The sequence below is a fragment of the Sarcophilus harrisii genome, chromosome 1 (genome assembly GCF_902635505.1).
Source record: "Sarcophilus harrisii chromosome 1, mSarHar1.11, whole genome shotgun sequence".
Lineage (NCBI taxonomy): Eukaryota > Metazoa > Chordata > Mammalia > Dasyuromorphia > Dasyuridae > Sarcophilus > Sarcophilus harrisii.
Genome location: NC_045426.1, coordinates 23,366,801 through 23,386,372, shown reverse-complemented (window position 1 = coordinate 23,386,372; position 19,572 = coordinate 23,366,801). Strand labels below are relative to the sequence as shown.

The following is a 19,572-nucleotide window of genomic DNA, read 5'->3' as shown; positions in this document are numbered from 1 at the left end:
AAAGCCCTCAGCTTGGCTGTAACAGTTTTGTCCACTTTGGCTTAATGAATGCCATCCCTAAAATAAATATAGTTTCTCTGGCTGAATACTAAGAGACTCATAGATATGACCCAATGGATCTCCTTATGTTTGATTTGGGGATAATATGGACACTTTAGAAGAATATTTTACAATCAGTAGACCAATGAGCATTAATTAAGTACCTACGATGTACTAATCACTGTGCTAAGTGCTAGGGATAGAAAGAAAAGTATACAAGTCCTTGAAGTGAATAAAAAGGACTTTCTGGAGAGGGTCCAGTGAAAATCCACTAAATTTGCTAAGTATAAAACAGAACTCTAAGAAATAATGGCAAACTCTGGGTTGAGGAGAATGATTATTTAGGCTAAAGAAAAGAAAAAGTTGAGAAGGAGGAGGAGGAGGACAGAATTTGATTAGAATTTTTATAAGGGGAATGTTAATCGGATGCTCCTAAAGTCCAGAGAAAACCAGGTAGGAGGAATTAGATTTAAATTTTAAAAGGACAAAGTTGAGTTTCCTATCAGAACAAATTCAGAACTAGAAGACTGAGTATAAGGAAAATATGGCCATGTTTAAACACTCAGCCAGTCAACATTTATTAAGTACTGACATCTGTAACAGGTACTAAGCTAAATGATACAAGAAAGGCAAAAGACAGTTCCTGTCCTTAAGAAGCTTACAGTTGAATAGAGGAGAAAACATGTAAACAACTACATATAAACAAGCTAAAGACAGGATAAATTGGAGACAATCAACAGATGGAAGGCAGAAATATTAAATGCCATTAGGAGAGTCTGAGGTTGGTGCCTCTAACTTATTTAGACTTCAAATGTGCATTAAGTTCTACTATTCTGAAATCCCTGCCATTATGAACCAAAATGGATTTAAATTTTCTGAAAAAACAAAATAAAACAAAACCTCAAACTAAAACACGTGTCTGACCACAGACTCTTACAGCTATTTCCCCATTTTCCTTCATGCACTGGTATTAATATATAATTTATGTATAATATTATTAATATATCATAAGATAGTGTATATATATACACATATAGTACATAATATTAATAATATATATCATAATAGAGTATATATAAACATATAGTATATATATTATATACATAATACAGTACATATATTAATATATAGTACATATAATATTAATTATATGTTATAATATAGTATATATATATACACACACAGTGTATATATTACACAGGGTAAAAACAGCCTTTCAAATGATACAAAAATATTATCTGACTTCAAGACCCAGCCAAAAGCTATTCCTTGGTTCCATTTTTACCCTATCTTGCCTGGCTCCTGTTACTCTGCTTCTATACCTTCAGAAGCTGTGACTTTGTAGAGTAGGTCTTTCTTCTACAACACAGATTGCAACCCCTCTGGGGCTCGGTGGGCTGCCCTGGGGAGTTTCTGGGGCCGAAGGTCATCCTGCTATAACCCAACTTAGCTAGGCTGGTCTTTGGAAAGCAAGCCCTCTGTCTATCACCAACTGTATTCTGTGACTTCTCTGTTTAGCAGCCAAAAACTTACTGTCTGGCATTGTCTTTGAAAACCTAGGGCCAACTTTATGTTACAAGAAGGCAGCAAAATAGAACATGGTGGGGTAAGGGGTGTTGCTGCCAATTTAGAAATTTAAATTTGGAATAATTTAAAATTTTAATTCAAATAGATTCAAGTAATTTAAAAATCTTAAAAATGGGACAATGGGAAAATATAGAGCTGAATAAAATATCTTCAAACTAAGTGCCAGGCCGAAAAGATTATAGACCTTTGCATGGGTCAAGAAGTAAAGAGTATCAACTTCCTTTGGGTAGAATGGAGAAGAAAGCCACTTTTATTTCAGGTAAAGATTCCTTAAGTGTTTGCTTATCCATGTGCAATACAGGGTATTAGGAATTAATAGAAAAATGAACAAAAAAATAATCCACGGTTAGAGATGAGTCCATTCAGAGCATCAAACAGACAAAGAAAATTAGTGCTTGAAAAGGAAAAAAAAAGAGAGAGGGGTGATTTTCCACAAATCATTGGGTTCTGTGACTTAAAATATTCCTGACTTCAAATTTATTGCTGACAAGGCCTTTTGGATTACGTTATATTGCAAACATTTAATTTTTCAAACCTTACACAGAAGCCAAAGATCACGGTGGCCTATTAATCTGAAAAGGCAGTTCTGCAGATTCCAAATTCTTGGTCTAAGCACCTGGGAGACCTAATAATGATTTATGTCTCCAAAGTTCCCGAGCCCTGGTCCCAGACGCCTCTGACTTTGGCCTTCTTCTATTCTGTTCGCTGGGCACAGATGAGGGCCTAGCCTGCAATCCAATTGCTCCGGGTGGAAGAGAGCCAACTCATTTATGGCACTGGTAGATTCCAGCAAGGCTGATTTATTTATGAAACAAGGCGGCCCAGCTCATTCCAATTAGTTTGAATGGAAGGGTAAGATAAATGTTAACATTAACATAGAATATTTAAATATTAAATGCTTCTTTATAGATCACTGGTCCTTGGGGAGTTATTGGAAAAGTTGACTGGGCTTGGTACAACTTGGTCCAAGAATTACTGGTGTCTTTAGTGACAGTTATACAGACCCATGCCAAAAAATGGTATCTTACATTTTTGAAGCTATAAACTACTTGTTATCATTCTCCCATAGAGTAACACAAAAGGTAAACATTCATTCAGTACTTGTTCCTTCATGTGGAGTCTTTTTGCTTTTGTCAAGACTTTGATTCCATGTGGCTATGATTTCTAATTCTTTTATAGGATTTGGGGACCATACTGAGAACTATGATAAAGCCAGTATTCACTAAAACTATTACAAGAAAGAAAAATGGACACCTGGGACAAGATGGGGTCTTCTTGGCGATGGTGGGGGGAATGGAGGGAGTGATATATCTTCAGAGCTTCTGTAAAGAGGGACAATTGGAATACGAGATAACTGTAAAATCTAAGGAATGGTCAATGGGAACCAATTTCAGTAGTCATGAAAGGCCTGAGGAACTGGAGATAAAAGCTGAACTTTAGCATAAAAGCAAAAGATGTCAGAAATTAAAACTTTTTCTTTCTTTCTTTCTCTCTCTCTCTCTCTCTCTCTTTCTTTCTTAGGAAATTGGGTTTAAGTAACTTACTTGCCCAGGGTCCCACATAGAAATTGAAACTCTGAATAGAAAATTGTTTATTAAATGCTTACTATTTGCCATGCACTGTGCTAAGTGCTGGAGACACAAACGAAAATACCAAAATTTAAATAGAAAATACAGAAAACAAATCCACTTGATTGGTTTCTGTGTCCACATGTTCCTGAGAAAGCTACAAACCAAATCACCCAAGAATTCTGAAGGAGAATGCCAAGATGGTAATCGGAAGGACATGTTTTATGTCAAACTGGTGACTGGCCACAATTTTACGGATAAAATGTCCCAGTTCTTAGCTCTCCAGAGTGTGAGAAATATTATTCTCCTCTTTCAATCTTTGGGCTTACACAGTATTCTTGTTAAAGGACAGCCAGAGAATACTAGAGTTTTGTTTACTTCTTTTTTTTTAAAGACTGAAATACAACTATCCATCCCTCAACCAGACCAGAAATACAACACATGAAACAACTAATGATATTCTTTTGCCTACAGATTCCAACAGACTGGGATGATGATAAATAAAGGAGAGAGGAAAGAGGAAAGGAATCAGTATTGCCCGCAGAAAGAAGTACATACTTTACCTTGAAACAACATTGTTTGGCTAAAATCGCTGCGCATGTCATTTCTGCATATAGCCTGAACTCTGAAGAGATAAAGGCTATCGGGTGAAACATGGCTAATGATGGCTTTCTGTATTTTTAAGAAAAAGACAGAAGTTAGTTTGTTTTAGAGGAAAATGAATATTATTTTATTCCCCTCCTTTCCCCATGCTACCCCAAAAGATCAGCACAATGGTTTGAATATTGTCCAGGATGGATTCAAACAGCTGTTTCTTCTTGGTCAAGATAGTTCAGATCTGGGAGTCCATTGGTGGGCAGAACTCCCAACAAAGGGACCATCTCCACCTACTGAGCTTGGCAATGCCTCGGTGAGAGTGGTTCAGGTGCATCAAGTGTCTTACTTTGGGTCACACAACCTGTATCTGTCAAAGATGGGATTTAAACCTCAATTTCCCAGCCTTTAAATAGGGATCTTGATTGACTTTCATCGTCTGATTTTACAGAGATCACTATTTCCAAGGAGCATCAGCTACCACTTGACCTACTCCCAGACTATGAAAACAACTGGAAAAAAATTTAAAAGCCTGTAGTTTTTTTTTTTCTTCTGGGGAGATATGGTAGTTTTGAAACAACAACAAATGACTTCCCAAACCTCCTGCTGATGTATTAATTTCTTCCCTTCTGATTTTTATGCAAAGATAAATCAACTAAAATTCAATTCAACCTCTGGACTTTTCAAGGGGACATGTGCTATAATGCACTGAACGCTCATTGGTTCTTGAGTCAGAGAGACTTGGGGTTCAAATTACGCCTCTGACACAGATGTGACTTTCTGTAAGACATTTTCCTTATGTCTTAGTTTTCTCATGAATAAAACAATGGGTTGAACTCCAAGATTTCTGAGGTCGGTCCCTTCCAGTTTTAGTACAGTATACTATCTCCGTGGCTTTTGTAGAAAACTTACATAGGGAAACCAAATGGTTCTCTGCCAAGGCTCTACTCATGGCAATGAGTTATCTCCCTAAGAAAAGCCACTTTAAGAGCAGTGTTTGCGGCAATCTAATGACACAACTGTCATTAAGATCATGATGTGACTTTTTGAAGAGCAGAAAAATTAATTCTATCTATCCCCAAAGAAAATAATTATGAAAGATTGGGTGAAAAAAAAGTGCTATCAAAGGATGTTCTTTCTTCCATCTCTCCTTTGGGATGAATCCATGCCTGATCCTCTCTACCTCTGATCTACCTTCCCTTTCAGAGTAAAGCCCCCATGACCCCATTGCAGGGATTTGCCAGGGTGCATTTCCAGCACATATCTATTCATCACTGCCTGTTTAATTATTTTTCTGCCCAGAATGAGAAGCTACCCAAGTGCCTTGATAGTTTCTGCTGATTAATATGAGCCATCTTTACTTCAGACAGAGGAAAATCCCTTAAGGACTCACAGTTATGACAAGGGAAAGGTTAAAATACATCATAACCTTGGGTGCCTTTCAAGAGATTCCTCTCTGATTTTATGAAGCTCATCATTCCCTAATGTGACCCAGATAACAATGTCTAGTGGGGGAAATTGAAGATATAAATGGAAATGAAGTAAGAGAATCTTCATCTAAAGGAATAAGAAAAGTATTATTCTATAACTGATTGAATGAGCCCAGAGGACTATGTATTTGAAAAAGGGGGGGAAATGATAACAGTCATTAAGAATTTCACTCTGAGCTATTGCATTTTTCATGGGCATACACAATTACTGATTTCATTATTCCAAAGGCTGCCTTTGATTAACAATAAGTGAAGCCTTTTAAACCAGAATGTGTCACATTGATTCTTCAGCCAAAGACTTTAGAAGATGAACACAAGTGGAGGGCTGGGTGGGGAAGGAGGGGGGGGTCCATTTTAAAATATGGCTCTTTAGGACTGGTTTTCTCCAGGACCGAAGGCATGGCTTCTCAGAAGATGATGGTTACGCTCCTGAATTCTGGGCTTTAAAGGCATATATAGGACAAAGTCAGCTGGAGGGGTTCTCTAAGCTGCTGTTTCCTGAATATTCATTATTATTTCAGGGCATGAGATCAGGCCACATTTTCCTTGTTCATCAATCTCTTGGAGGATATGGAGCTTATAGGATATATCTTAGATATGGAGCTGAAAAGGGCCCAGCCAAAACTCTTCATTTTGCTGATGGGGAAACTGAGGCAAAGGAACTCTGACTGAGGATCCCAGATTTGGAGGCAAAGGGGACCTTGAAGATCCTCTTATTTTACAGGCCAAAAAATAAGACCCCAAATCTTAGTCTTGAGGGGAACCTGAGAGGCCATATAAGTCAAACTCTTCATTTTGTAGCTGAGGAAACAAAGGCATAGATAGATTAAATGAATTATTACAGGCTACATGGGTAGTTAAATGGCAGAACTAAGAGTTAAACCTGGATCTCATGAAGTTAAACTCAGCAGCTATTTTCTACTGGCTATAATGAGCTGAAAAAGAAGATGGGGCTTATCAGAGTCTGTTCTTTTCACTGAACCATCAGCATCATTCATGATAGGAAAGATGGCAAAAGGACTTGTGGACTGCATGTTGCTATCACCTGGTTCTGTTAATGATATTTTGTATTCCCACATCTAAGATGTGGGTCTACCTCCAGACTTAGAGTTTCCAGGCTCATTGTGGTTCCAGAGCCTCCTTCTTCTCCCTTATTTTATGGAAGAGAACCTTAAAAGACCCATAATGATGTAGGAACATGGTTAAATCAATTGTCACACATTAACATAATGGAATACTAGCATATAATTAGTACTAAAAAGGCCATGGGATCATAGATTTCAAGCTAGATGTCAGGACCTCAGAGGCCATTTGGCCCAACCCCATCATTTAAAAAATGAGATAATTGAAGCCTTACTATTTGAAGACTTACTCAAAGTCATTTGGATAATAAGTAGCAAAGCCAAGCTCTGAAATCGGAGACTCTGGCTCTAAAACCGTCATTCTTTACCCAGCTGTACCACACAACTCAAGTATACAAAGAAATCAGGAAAGAGCTGTCTGAATATTAACTACATCATAAAAGGGGAAAAGTGGATGAGATTGAGTGCACCAACAAAAGAAGTATTTAGAGGAAGTGGTTGGAAAAAAAGGTCAATTTATAATTATTTAATTTAAATGAAGTAGTTATTAAGCAAATTTTGTTGGGTGCTGGATGTTCACGGTTAATATTGGAATAGATTTTTTATAAAATGTCCTGATTTGAGCTCCTGGTAAGGAATCTGTGGCTGGTGGTTCATGTGCTGACCATCTCCATTTCTAATCAGGGCAGTTATTAGTGAATTGAATGGAGCTCATGGGCTCATTGTTCCCAGGGCAATGTCCTTCCCCATCCAATGAGAACAAAGCATTCCATGAGTGAATGGGAATAAAAGAATGGCGGCTGCAATGCCATGGCTTTACCAGGTCTTTGTCGCTATCCTTGGTAAACGTCTTTTCCTTTTCATCCTCATTTTTTGTCCAGCTGTAGGAGATCATGTAGTTCATGAGTGGAGGGTGGTAGATGGTTTCTGGCTGGCTCCAGGTCACCAACAAGGCTGTTCGGTTTACTGGATGAACTTTCATGTTGATCGGTGGAGTGCTACATACTGAGCAGAAAGAAGAAAGATCTCAGAAACAAATTACCTCCTCCATTCCACTTTTGTCCCACTCCCTCCATCTTGCCCAACGCCAGTGCTTTTTTCATTTTTGTTAAAGCCAATGTAATGATTCTACTTGAAAGAAATAGCACAACAGGGTTGAATAATGCTGAACTTGGAAGCAGGAAGACAGTTCAAAACTAGCTCAACAGTTATGGTCAAGTCACTCAACTTTTTCCAGTCTCATCTGGAAATGGGGCCAATAGTACCAACCTCACAAAGTTATTATGAAGATCAAGCAAGTTAATGTATAGAACCTTTTAAAAAAAATAATATAAACCTGGAATCAAAACCACGGAGTTACCTTGGACTTTTTCCTTACTATAGATGTGCCCTATATTCACAGTTCAACCCTTCCTCTGTAATTTCTCCTTCTCCTTTCTGTGACCCTCCTTTCTGTGACCATTCTGTTACTCATTTGTTGAGTCCTCATAACTTTTTACCTGGACCACTATAGCAGCATCCAAATGGTCTCCCCACCTCTTGTTTCTTTTTCCCTCTAGTCCATCTGGATGTGACCACCAGGTTGGTCTTCCTAAAGCAAAGTTTCAAATAAGTCACTCTCCCACACAAACTATCAAGTGATTGCAAAGGTCTTAGCAAGGTGTTCAAGGACCTATCTTAATTTCCAATCTTATTTCCTACCATTGCCCTATATGCTAAATAGGCTATTTAGCATTCTCCAAATACACTTAAAGCTGTCACTGTACTATCTACCGTAATGATGGAAGGATGTGCCCTTGTCCCTCCAATTCTTCCCAGTGATATTCTACTTGTCCTTCTAGTCTAATCTTTAAATACTTTTATCTTCTGGAAATCTTCCCCAATAGCCCCACACTCTTAGACTCTCTCTCCTGGAATATTTTCATGGCACTTAAATATTGCTTTTAATCATAATCATCGACTAATCGATGGTCAAGCACTTTATTAGGTATCTGCTATGTACCCTGCTGGATCCTGTAGAAGCAAAGTATGCTAGAAGCTTATGTGAAGACAAACACACAGTTGATAGAGATGTATAAAGTCAAGATCAATTTTTATTTGTGGCACTAAACCATTTTGAGAAGGAGAAGGGGTCTTTTTGGCCAAGGGGGAAGAAACACGTAGTATCTCTTTTAGGGGATCACACTTGACCTGGACTTGAAGGGAGCTAGGAATTCCAAGTTACTCAGGGGAGAAGAGTACCTTTCTGGCATTGGGTATGACCAGTGCAGAGGCAAAATATGGAATGGTACCCAGGAAGCAGCTAGAAAGGTCTATTTGACTCTAAGTTAATACATGAAGAGTGAAGCATAATAAGCCTGGAGAGGCTTAGTTCCCAACAAGGTTATAGAAGGCTGGAAGTGCCAGAAGGAAGAGGCTGTTTTAGTCAATCTGCACATTTTTTTTTCAACCATGTATTCCTGACTGATAAATAAATAAAAAAATTCTGCATGTACCAACTACTAAAAGACCTGACTTAATTCATAGTATACCCAAGTCTTTTTAAATAATTAACAGACCATGTTAAACAAGGCTAGGCTGCTCAACCCACTTCTCATTATAAATTTCGACAATTCGCCCATGTTCTGTTCTCAGGGGCATCCATGTGAAACATAAATGGGAGGGAAACTCTTTTCTGCCCCTCCAAGCTCAAAGGATCTCTGGCTCTAAGCACTTGGCTGCTCTGTGGTGGCCAAGGTCAGTTTCTCCAGCATATCCATCGACAAATCGAGGTTTGGCCAGAGAGAGAGACCGGCTGATGTGACAGAGGGGAGAAGGGAATCAAATAAATTAATGAGGCATTCCCGGAGCTCCACACATCACTGGAGAGAAGCAAGTTGTCTGGCGGGCAAAGAGCGTCCCAAAGAATAACGTCAGACAGAACAGGCAGGGAGAGGAGGCAGAAGTTACAAGCAGGGCACACTAGATGGCAATAACGGACTAATAAACAATCTCATCTCCAGAAAGGTAATTTGCCATTCTCTAAGTTCTGAAGTCAGGATGGAAAAAGGGAGCAAAGGTCTCTGCAGCCTCTTTCTAACTATTATTCCTGAACTAATGAGACCTGCTCACGGTCCACCTTCTGAGCTGTGTTGCCCAACTGGCCCATTCCAGCTCCTACTTCTACTTATAAGACCAGCCCATGCTCCACCTTCTGAACTGTGTTGTCCAGTTGGCCCATTCTAGCTCCTACTTCTACTCATAAGACCTGTCCATGGTCCACCTTCTGAGCCATGTTGCCCAACTGGCCAGTTCCAACTTCTACTTCTACTCACATTGTTCTTGATTCTGGAAAAGGACCCTGACAGGGAGGCAATGACATGACATGCAAGTGAATTGGATTTAAATGAGGGAGGGCTGGAAGAGGAAACCTGCCTCAGTTTCTCCTCCAGAGCCCTCTGGGTCAATGGTCCAATGGATCAGGATGCAAAAGGAACAATGACAAACTTGGCTTGTCATTCCTACAATGGATACCACCCTTATCATTCAATTTCTTTTTGATTACCCCCTTTTACTGAAATTCTCATCTCTGGTCTGACTGAACTAGAGAAACTGGGGAGCACATACATGTGTTTCCCACACCAGGAGGCTGTCCAAAACATCACAAAAGTGTCCAGGTGCTATGGAGATTTATTGACATTGTGTGGTGGAAGGGAGAGATTTGGCTGGGTCTGAAGGCAAAGAGAATACTCTTATGTCCTGTCACTGCCCCTTAGTGGCTATTTTCTGGCCAAGTTGCTTGGAAATAAAGGAAATAACTACCCATAGTAACCACTTCCTGGGGACAGCTAGGTGGCCCAGTGGTTAGAATCAGGAAGACAAGTTCAAAGTCAGCCTCAGGGGCAGCTAGGTGGTGCAGAATATAGAGCATCAGTTCTGGAGTCAGGAAACCCGAGTTCAAATCTATTCTCAGACACTAACTAGCTGTATGACTCTGGGTGAATCACTTAACTGTTCTTCAAAGCTGCCCATCCCTAAGATGAGCTGAAGAAGGAAACATTCAAAGATTCTAATATCTTTGCCCTCAAAGAGTCACAAAGAGTCAGATGTTACTGAACATTGACTCCATCACAACTTCTTCCAGTGTCAATAATATGTATGTGTGTATGCTTATAGACAATGGATATATAGAAATATATGACAGATATGAGTGTATATCCATTCATATGGATATACAGATATACATCATTTATGTATACATACACATATACATCTATAGGCAGAAATTAAATACAACATGCACATAAAATACATGGATATATGTATAAAGATACAGGTATATACATGCCCTATATTGGTATTATGTACACATGCACCCCACTTATATGTATGTATTATAGGATATTCCCCAAATTTTGGTGTGCTTTTAAACTTCAAACAAATATGTAGTCCTTGCTCTCTGGGAGTTTACATTTTATCACTGGAGATAACACGTACATAGGTTGATATTCACATACAAAATAAATGAAAGATAATTTTAGGGGGCACTAGAACTCTAGAAAATGGCCTTGAGCTGAATTAAGAGGAAACTGGGGCTTAAGAGAAGTGGAGGTGATACCCATTGGGCATCATGAGGACCCAGATTTGAGAAGCAGGAGAAAGTGCTTTGCTCTGATTTTGGGGAGTAGGGGATGTGTGTGTGTGTGTGTGTGTGTGTGTGTGTGTGTGAGAGAGAGAGAGGATCCAAACTTATATATGTGTTGGCTATAGCATTTTCAAGAAGGCTCCTACCAAAGACATTAGAAAATCTGGTTTCTGTCCAGACTTGTTAGGTATGCTTTTCTCTCATTACTTCTAGATCAAAATCCCTGGCTTCCTTCAAGACTCAGATCAAATGACATCCCCTATGGGAAGTCCGTCTTGGTTTTGCCAGTCACAGGCTTTCTCCCCTAATGCTCTCTTCCATCTACTATTCCTGTGTTTTGTAGTACACATACATGAGAAGTTAAGCTCTTTTGAGGAGACGACTTTTATCTTGGCCTTTCTTTGCATCCCCAAAGCTTAGCACAATGTTTGTCAAACAGTAAGCATTTAATAAATACTTGCTGATTGATTGGTTGTATTTTACAGTTTATTAAAAGGCCCCTGACATTCCTCTCTTATCAAGTGAGCATAAAATTCATTTCCTCTGGGGACTCCATGGGCATGAACAGCCAGGATTCCCTTTATCAAACATAAATAGCAATTTCAGCCCTATGAACAAGACTGAGGAATTACTAGTCCGTGTACAGCCTGCAATCCACCATGTAACATGTGGACTTTACCTTCGCGTGATGTTTGACACTGAGAGGGAGAAAAAAATCCAACAGGATTCCTGACATAAAAACAAAGCCTTTGGCTCAGGGGCATCAGCTAGGAACTCTTCAAAGGGAACTCCAAAATAAGCAAGCCCCACACGAGAGTTTTAAAGCTATTAGGGACATCGCAGCAAACAATCCCTTGGGAAAATACAACACAAAAGGATAGAGCATTGGGGAGAAGAGAAAGCAAGGGTTTATTATGGGCCTACTGTGTGCTAGTGCTTTCCAAATATTATCTCTTTGGATGACATTACATTGAGACTCAGCCAGTTTTGGATTCAAATATTGCCTCTAACACTTACTAGTGGTGTGAACACAGCTATCTCACTTAAATTCAATGTCTCCATTTGGAAAATGAAGTTATCATATTAGAGTATATTCTTATAGTACTGACTTCATAGGATCATCCTGAAGTTCAAATGGAATGATCTCTGAAAAGTTCAAAAGGACTATAAAAATGAAAGCTGCTATTTCGATTCCCGATTCAGACCACCTTCAGCAGAATAGTCAGATCCATCCCCCAGACCCCAATAATGCTGGAGGCTACTAAGCCTCTGCCCCTGGCCCATCTCATTAGCCATCCTATAGGGTCCACCGCCCTGCTTTTTAAACAAATCTCCCTGAGGAGGAGTCCCTTTCATAGGTGCCTGATGATTTTCCTATAGGTGTTTGATTACTTTTCGCAGGCTTCTAATACGATGTGACTTGCCCACTTGGGGAATTTGCCTTTAGTGAACTGACTTTAATTATGATCCAAGACTTTGTTAAATAAAAAACAAGCCACAGCAAAGAAACTCAGGTCCCCAGCTTCTAAATCACTTCCTAAGCTATTTTCTCAGGTGCTCTCCATGTAAATGTTTCTACTATTTTAATATTGGAGGTTAAGCTAACATGATATACACTCTGTTTGAAAGTCATTGTAAACTCAGGAGTCTTTTCAATGCTCTGAAATAGGTTGTCCCCCCAACCAGGCACATTTCACACTTGAGGCATTGTTCCAGGATATATTGATCCAGACATGGAGGGACAGCACTCCCCAAGTGAAGCAATTTAGTCTCGATTCCCTATTTCACCATTCTTGACATCATAAGTGAAATCAATGCCTCTTGCTGGACTTATGAGCTTCCTGCTATTACATGGCACTCTGGGATTCTGTCAAAGGATCCATATTGGTCTCAGCTGGTGTCATTGTCTGGGGAATTCCATGGACGCGTGAGTGGGGGGAACCCAGAAAATGAATGGCTTCTCAAATAAAAGGTTTTTTTTTTTTTTAAATTATTGTTCCTATAAATAAGTTGCACTCATGCTTTTTATCTTAACATATGTCATTTCTGGAAATACTCCAACCCCATCCCCTCAGACTACTGAACCTTCCATTGGAACAAAGAAAAATAGCTAAGTAACAAACACTTAACACTGTGACCACATCTGAAAATGTTTTCTACATCAGTCCTAGTCGTTTCTTGTCTTTCTGCCAGAAGAAAGAAATGTATTTTTCATTGTCTGTTCCCTGGGACCATTCTTGCTTTCTTTTAATTGCTCAGAGATCAGTTTTTTTTCTTTAAAGTAATCTTTTCATTTATTTTCTGCCCTCCAAATAGGCATCTGTTGAATGTGGGCTGGGCACACTGAGCAATTTCATTGTATTATTGCTATTAATGATCATTTATGTGATTTAGACCTGTCATTTCAACTCACTGTACCAAGTACACATCGGCACCTGCTCTGTGACTCAGTCTTGGAGAACTTGGGAGTAGGGAGGACTCCGAGAGTTTATGGGATATGCTCAGGATTGACCCCAGATCTTCTGGATTTTATGATGAGTACCAGAACACTCTGCTGGTCTTCATACTTTATATACATTTACAGCAATCACTGTATATTCTATTGTTTTGCTTCTGCTTATTTCTCTGCCTCAAGTCAACAAAATTTCCCATGTTCCTCTGACTCCTATTTAGATAATTTTTTAACCCACACAAGAATATCCCATAACATTCATATAACATTTTGGGAGGGTTTTGGGAGAGGGGAGCTGGGTAAAAGGGAAGTTTCCATGGGATTATGAGCACCTACAGGACAGGGATTTTTTTTTCTTTTATTAGTATAATACCTGGCACTTAGCAAGTACTTAATAAATATATGGTTACACTGGTTGTTTAGTCACCTTTCTTGCACCTTCTGAACTCATATTTTCCAAGGCTGAGCCAAATCACAGATCAATAAAGTGTGCTGGTTCACCTGTCTTCCCACTAGAGAGATTCATAAAGAAACACCAGGTGTTTCAGGAGCCTGTGTAGACTAGCTGGATGGCACCAGTCTGATGTGAATTTCACAAAACTACTCAATAGTCCTTAAGTCAGGAGGGGGAATCCTCTAGGCAGAATCTGAAGAAATGGCCTGGGGACAGTCTTTCATATTTGGAAGGACAATATCAAAGTGGTACTGGGAATCACAAAACACCCCAAAGCAAGCTATGTACAAGTACAACTTTCAAGTCCAAAAAGTCTCCTGGCACCTCCCTCTTCTCCATCAAGACGGTGGAAAAATACAAATCCCGAATTTCATGGATAGAAGCGTTTTCGCTGGGAAGAATTAAAATGACAGCAGACTGTTCACAGCTGTTACGTGATTTTCTCCCGGTGATGTCCTTATTTGGAGAAAGGCAATTTAGCAATAATCATTTTCAGTTCACACATCCCCCTTCTTCATTTTTTCCTTGTCTGCAAAATGGGGATAATAATGCCAACCTTGTAGAGATGTCACTGGGATTATTATTTAATGTTTTCCAAGAGCTTGGAAGGTGAAAAGAGCTCTGGGTGAGTGCTAAGCATTATTATTACTGCCTCATGTTCACAGATGTAGCTCCTGTAGCCACCTCTTATGGATTCCCTTCATTGTGTTAATTATCCTCTGTGTAATAAAGTTTCCTGTCAAACTCTCTCTTTTCTTGAGACTTTCTTTAGTCTCTGACTAAAGAGATTTACATAGCTTCTCAAAGTTCTTCCAGGACCTCCAAGGTCCTCTGTCTTAGAAGAGAAAAGCTCTTGGAACAATGGAAAGAACATTGCTTTGAGTTAGAAGACCCGGGTTCAAGTACTGGCTCTGTCACTTCCTTTCTCTAAGACTTTGGGGGAATCATTGCATATCTGGGAATTTCCTCTGGTTAGCTATAAAACAAGGGAGTTGGACAAGTTGATCTCAAAGGTCCCTTTTAACTTTCAGTCTTTGGTCTTCTGAATGAGTTTAATTATCACCCTTTCATAACTAAAAAAGCTTACAAACCAATGTTTCCTAGGTATTCCTGAAAATATGCTTAGAGGGCTTGTTGTCTTTCATGTGTTCTTGGGGACAGCTGCCATTGCTCCACTCTGCTTCCAGCAATCCCAGAAACTGTGATGAGTTATTCCACTGAGACCAACAATTTGTCATGGCTATGGTTATGCCTTTGGCGTAAACACATTGGGCCATCTTTAATCCCCTTCCTAAGTTATACCAGACAAGAATTTCTATCTTTAAGAACCAATCTATGGTCAGAGGGATGTCTCCCTTAAGCTGAATGTGACATTTACCCCCAAAATTTTGGCAGGACATCTTATTTCAATGGCATAGATAATTCTTGTTGAAGATACTTCTTTGCCAATGGACATCAACCCCTTCTGAGCAACTGAAAAGCTTAAAGAATTTTTGCAGGGATATTGAGAGTTTAATCAAGTTGGTCAGTATCATACAGTCAATATATGTTGGGGGCTGAGCCTGAATCCAGATCTTTCTCCCTCAAAGATCTGCTTTCTATTTATGATATCCACACTGCCTGTCTTGCCTAAGGTTATACAACGGCAAAGTACATAAGTGGAAGAAGTAGTGATAGAGTAACTGTAGATAAATGTGCCATGGGCATGAGAGTTTTCCTCCTTGGGCTTTAGTTTCCACATCTGTAAATGGAGAGAGTGCGATGAGATCATTGCTATGGTCTCTTCTAGTTGTAACTCTCTATGATTCTATATCATAATTCTTCCTGGGAACTAACCAAAACATTGAATTTTACCCTTTTTCTTTTGTATATACATAGAATCATAGCCTATGAGTAGGAAAAGATCTCAGAGGCAGAACAATCCAATCCAATCCATTCCGAATTTGATAAAGTGGGGTGGAAGTCAGAAGGGAAATGAATTCTTAGAATTATTTTCTGGTTCTTTTTTTTAAATTGAGCTGGGTCTCTCCATGATACAGAGAGCAAAAGGCAACACTTCAAAAAAAAAAAAAAGAATGTGATAAAATATGAAATAGTTATTTCAATACCCTTTCTACTCTCCATTGGACACGTATTCTTCTAGGACACATTTGACAGTTGGCCATTGGTCTTTCCTTGAAAACACTCTGTGAAGGGGAGTCATTACCTCTTGGGTTATCCCACTCCCCCTTTGAATAGCTCTAAAGGTATGGAAATTATTCCTCATATTAAACCAAAATCTCCCTGTTGGTACCTTCCATGCACTGCTGTCCATTCTGCCCTGTGAGGCCAAAGAGAACAAATCTCTGTCACAGGCAATTATCCTAATCCACACCAACAATTATCATGTCTTTATCTCTGCTTCTCACCCAGTTCTTTCAACTAAACATCCCAGTTCTTTCAACCAAATGTCACATAATATGGATTCTAAGTCTTCCAGTGTGTGTTTCAGGAACAGAACTGTTTTCCCAGAGTGTCCGGTGGAAAGGGTATTGAAATAACTATCTCATTCCTTTGAAGTGGCTCTCTTTTGCTCTTTGTGCAACAGAGAGACTCAGTTTAATTAAAATCAAACCAAAGCAAATCTACCAATCAAACAAACAAAACCAACAATAGAACTAGAGAAACTAGAGCTACAAAATAACTTTAATAAGATTCCATTTCTCCTCTGACTCCCACCCCGTTTTTCCAGGACAAAGATTCACTGCTTCTCATATCATATTATTTCGGTCCTTTCCTACCTACTTCAATGCTTCCTTTGGTTTTTCCTCTGGAAGCCCAAGGAAGGTGATGGGTGGGGTCTATGTCCTGGGCAGGAAACCTGGTATTGTTCAGTTCTTCCCTGAGGGAGGTGAGAAAGCTCTCTGCTCCTTATCTTTCCATCCTCATCCAAGGAGTCTATTCTTCTGCACGGGAGAGGAGGTTGGACTAGCTGATCCCTAGAACCCTTTCATCTATAAGTTCAATGACACATAATCCCCATTTCTATATTCCCTGGGCTTTTTTCCTCAAGGCTTCTTGGCAAAGTGGAAAAGGTGCTGGGCTGGAAGCCAGAATCCTGGATTAAAGTTTCAGATTTGGCCCCTTGTCTTATGTGGCAGGATATTCAGCTTGCAAGAAGCCATATCAACAGTTTCTCAGGATATTTTATCTTTTGCATAATGATATCCAACCCCTCAGTCTGGGATATGCACTTGCTTTCTCTCTAGTCCATAAAATCACTTTTTTTTTTCTTTCCAGAGAAGGGGTAGTAAATGGCTCATTCTTGAGCCAAAAAGTCGGGGCAGAAACATAAGAACTAGGACCTGATGGAGCTGGGCTGAGAACATCTCAGCTGGGACAAGTGAGTGCTGCAGATCCTGGGAGGGCTGGGTCTCTTGGCTGCTTCTCTGTGCCCATATGCTCTGCAAAGAGCAGTTCCCAAGCTGGCGAGGTACCGGCCCCGAGTTGTGGCTGCCAGGCAGCGATGGGTTTTAAACGGGAAATGTGCTTTCCCACAGAAAACATTTCTCTCCAGTGGGGTGCCTTTCCTGGTGCCAGACCGAGAGCACTAACGCCACATGTCTGCCTGTGCGTGAGCTCACCTGTTAATAGTTTTATGTCCTAATGGAGACAGAGATCAAAAGTGTGATTGCAGGGAAGATCCTTGCATCTACTGAGCCTGTACCAGGGAACTGAACTCAATCCTGCAAAAGTGTGTTAAGCTTCTGCTGTGTGCTAAGCCCCGGGAGCTAGTACAAATTCAAAAGCCAGCCCTGCCCTTAAGAGGATTACATCCTACTAGAAGAAAACATAGGATGAGAGATTTACTCCTGGAAGGAACTTTAGAAATCATGAAATCCAATTCTCTTGTTTTACAGACGAGTAAGTGGAGGTTGAGAAAGGTACAATGATTTGCCAAGAGTCACATAGCTGGAAAATATTGGAGGTAGCATTTGAACTTGGGTCTTCCTAACTCTAAGCCCAGCACTCTATCCACTGAGAAACAGTGGATGTCTTGAATACAGGGAAGCCAATACAAAATAATTGAGGGCGGGGGAAGGAGAACAAGAACACCTGGGAGGAACAGGAAAAGTCTTGGGTAGGAGCTAATATCAGAAGTGATCCTCAAAAGGTTCCTCCAAAAAAGTCCTCAAAAGGACTTGGGAATTTTAAGAACCAGAGATCACATATTCTGTGAACATGAGTGTCCAGGAGTAAATCAGGGATCAGCAAAGACTACTGGAAAATGCAGTTTAGCCTAGAAGTAAAGGGGGAAAAAAAGCAAATAATGGAATATGTAGATCCTAACTTATAAGTCCTTGGGTCCCCCTACAAGGACCTTGGAGAGTATTCTTTCTTCATGAATCCTTTGTAATAGGTAAATAAAACCATTTCCTAAAACATGAAAGGATCAAAGATTCTCTTCGTGTTCCTTATCCTGGAGGTGAAGAAGAAAAGCAATATGTTTGTGTTTGTTTGCAGAAAAATCAGGGCTAAAAGCAGGGTAGATTAAATCTGTCTCCTGGTAATTTTACTCTGAGGGATTGAAGTAGATGAACATAAACATTTAGGGTCCTTCCATTCCAAGTCCTGTAAAAGAAGAACACCAGTGAGGCAGTCCCATTGAAAGAAAAGGGGATTATTCCTTTCTGGGGGCTTCTGGTTAGCTTTTTTAAAATCAATGTTTCTATTGCTATTGATGAGCACCACAGTGTCCATAGACATATAACCCTTAGGTCAAGGAAAGACTTTTGCCCCCTCCCCTATTCAAGAAATAAAAATATCAGCAGAAGCAGCATTGGGTGGATCTCTCTGGAAATCATCAATATGCTACTCATTAACTAAGGGAGAAGATGGGATTTAGAAATCAGGTTATGTTCACAAAATGAAAAGATTGAAAGCTCTTCCATGACTGTGCTCAATTTCCATGTCACATCACTAGAACCCAAACCACAAATGTCTCCACTACGTATTGATGCTTCTTCAATGGGGGCAGATGCTTATTCTTTAATAGTGAAAGGCCTACATCAATTTGGGACACAAAGAGAGAAAACTCTTTTTCTCTTTTATTACAATTCTTCCATTTCTGAAGACAATTCCCAGATCACCATATTCAGGCCTAATTTTTCCCCTTAGCTCTAATCCCACATCAGCAATGTCTTAAATGGAGCTCATCATCTTCTCTCTGAACATAGACTTCTTCCAAAATTTCCTGTTATCTGATGAGGGCTCTATCATCCTTCCAGTAACTCAAGCTCACAAACTAGGAGTAATCTTTAACTTTTCCCTATCCATTGTCCCCATATCTAACCACTTTTTTTTTTGTCTACTTCCAAGATTAAAAATATATATATATATATATATATATATATATATATATGAATTGTTTTAACATGTAATTGGGAAAAAAACCAAAATTTTAATTAAGAATAAATGTATATATATATATATATATATATATATATATATATATATATATATATTTGTTCCCTTCCATCTTTTTTCATCCAATCATTTCTTTTTTTGATATGACAATGACTCTGGTTCCAGCCCTCATTATCTCTTATCAAGAGTATCTCACAAGTCCATTTTTAATTTCACTTCTTCAGGTGTACCATACTTTATTCCCTTTTGTACTACTCTACATTCCATTCATAATGG

At 39.4% G+C, this 19,572-nt stretch overlaps 1 protein-coding gene across 2 annotated transcripts in view; it reads right to left on the bottom strand.

The window, feature by feature from the left end:
• PTPRG (protein tyrosine phosphatase receptor type G) overlaps nucleotides 1-19,572 on the bottom strand; it is a 771,239-nt gene that overhangs the window by 125,459 nt on the left and 626,208 nt on the right. For both annotated transcript variants that reach the window (XM_023498086.2, XM_023498087.2), the window contains exons 9-10: nucleotides 7,181-7,365; nucleotides 3,758-3,866 (exon numbers count right to left, since the gene is read on the bottom strand). In XM_023498086.2, the coding sequence (XP_023353854.2) occupies nucleotides 3,758-3,866; nucleotides 7,181-7,365 (294 nt within the window). The remainder of the gene's footprint in view (nucleotides 1-3,757; nucleotides 3,867-7,180; nucleotides 7,366-19,572) is intronic.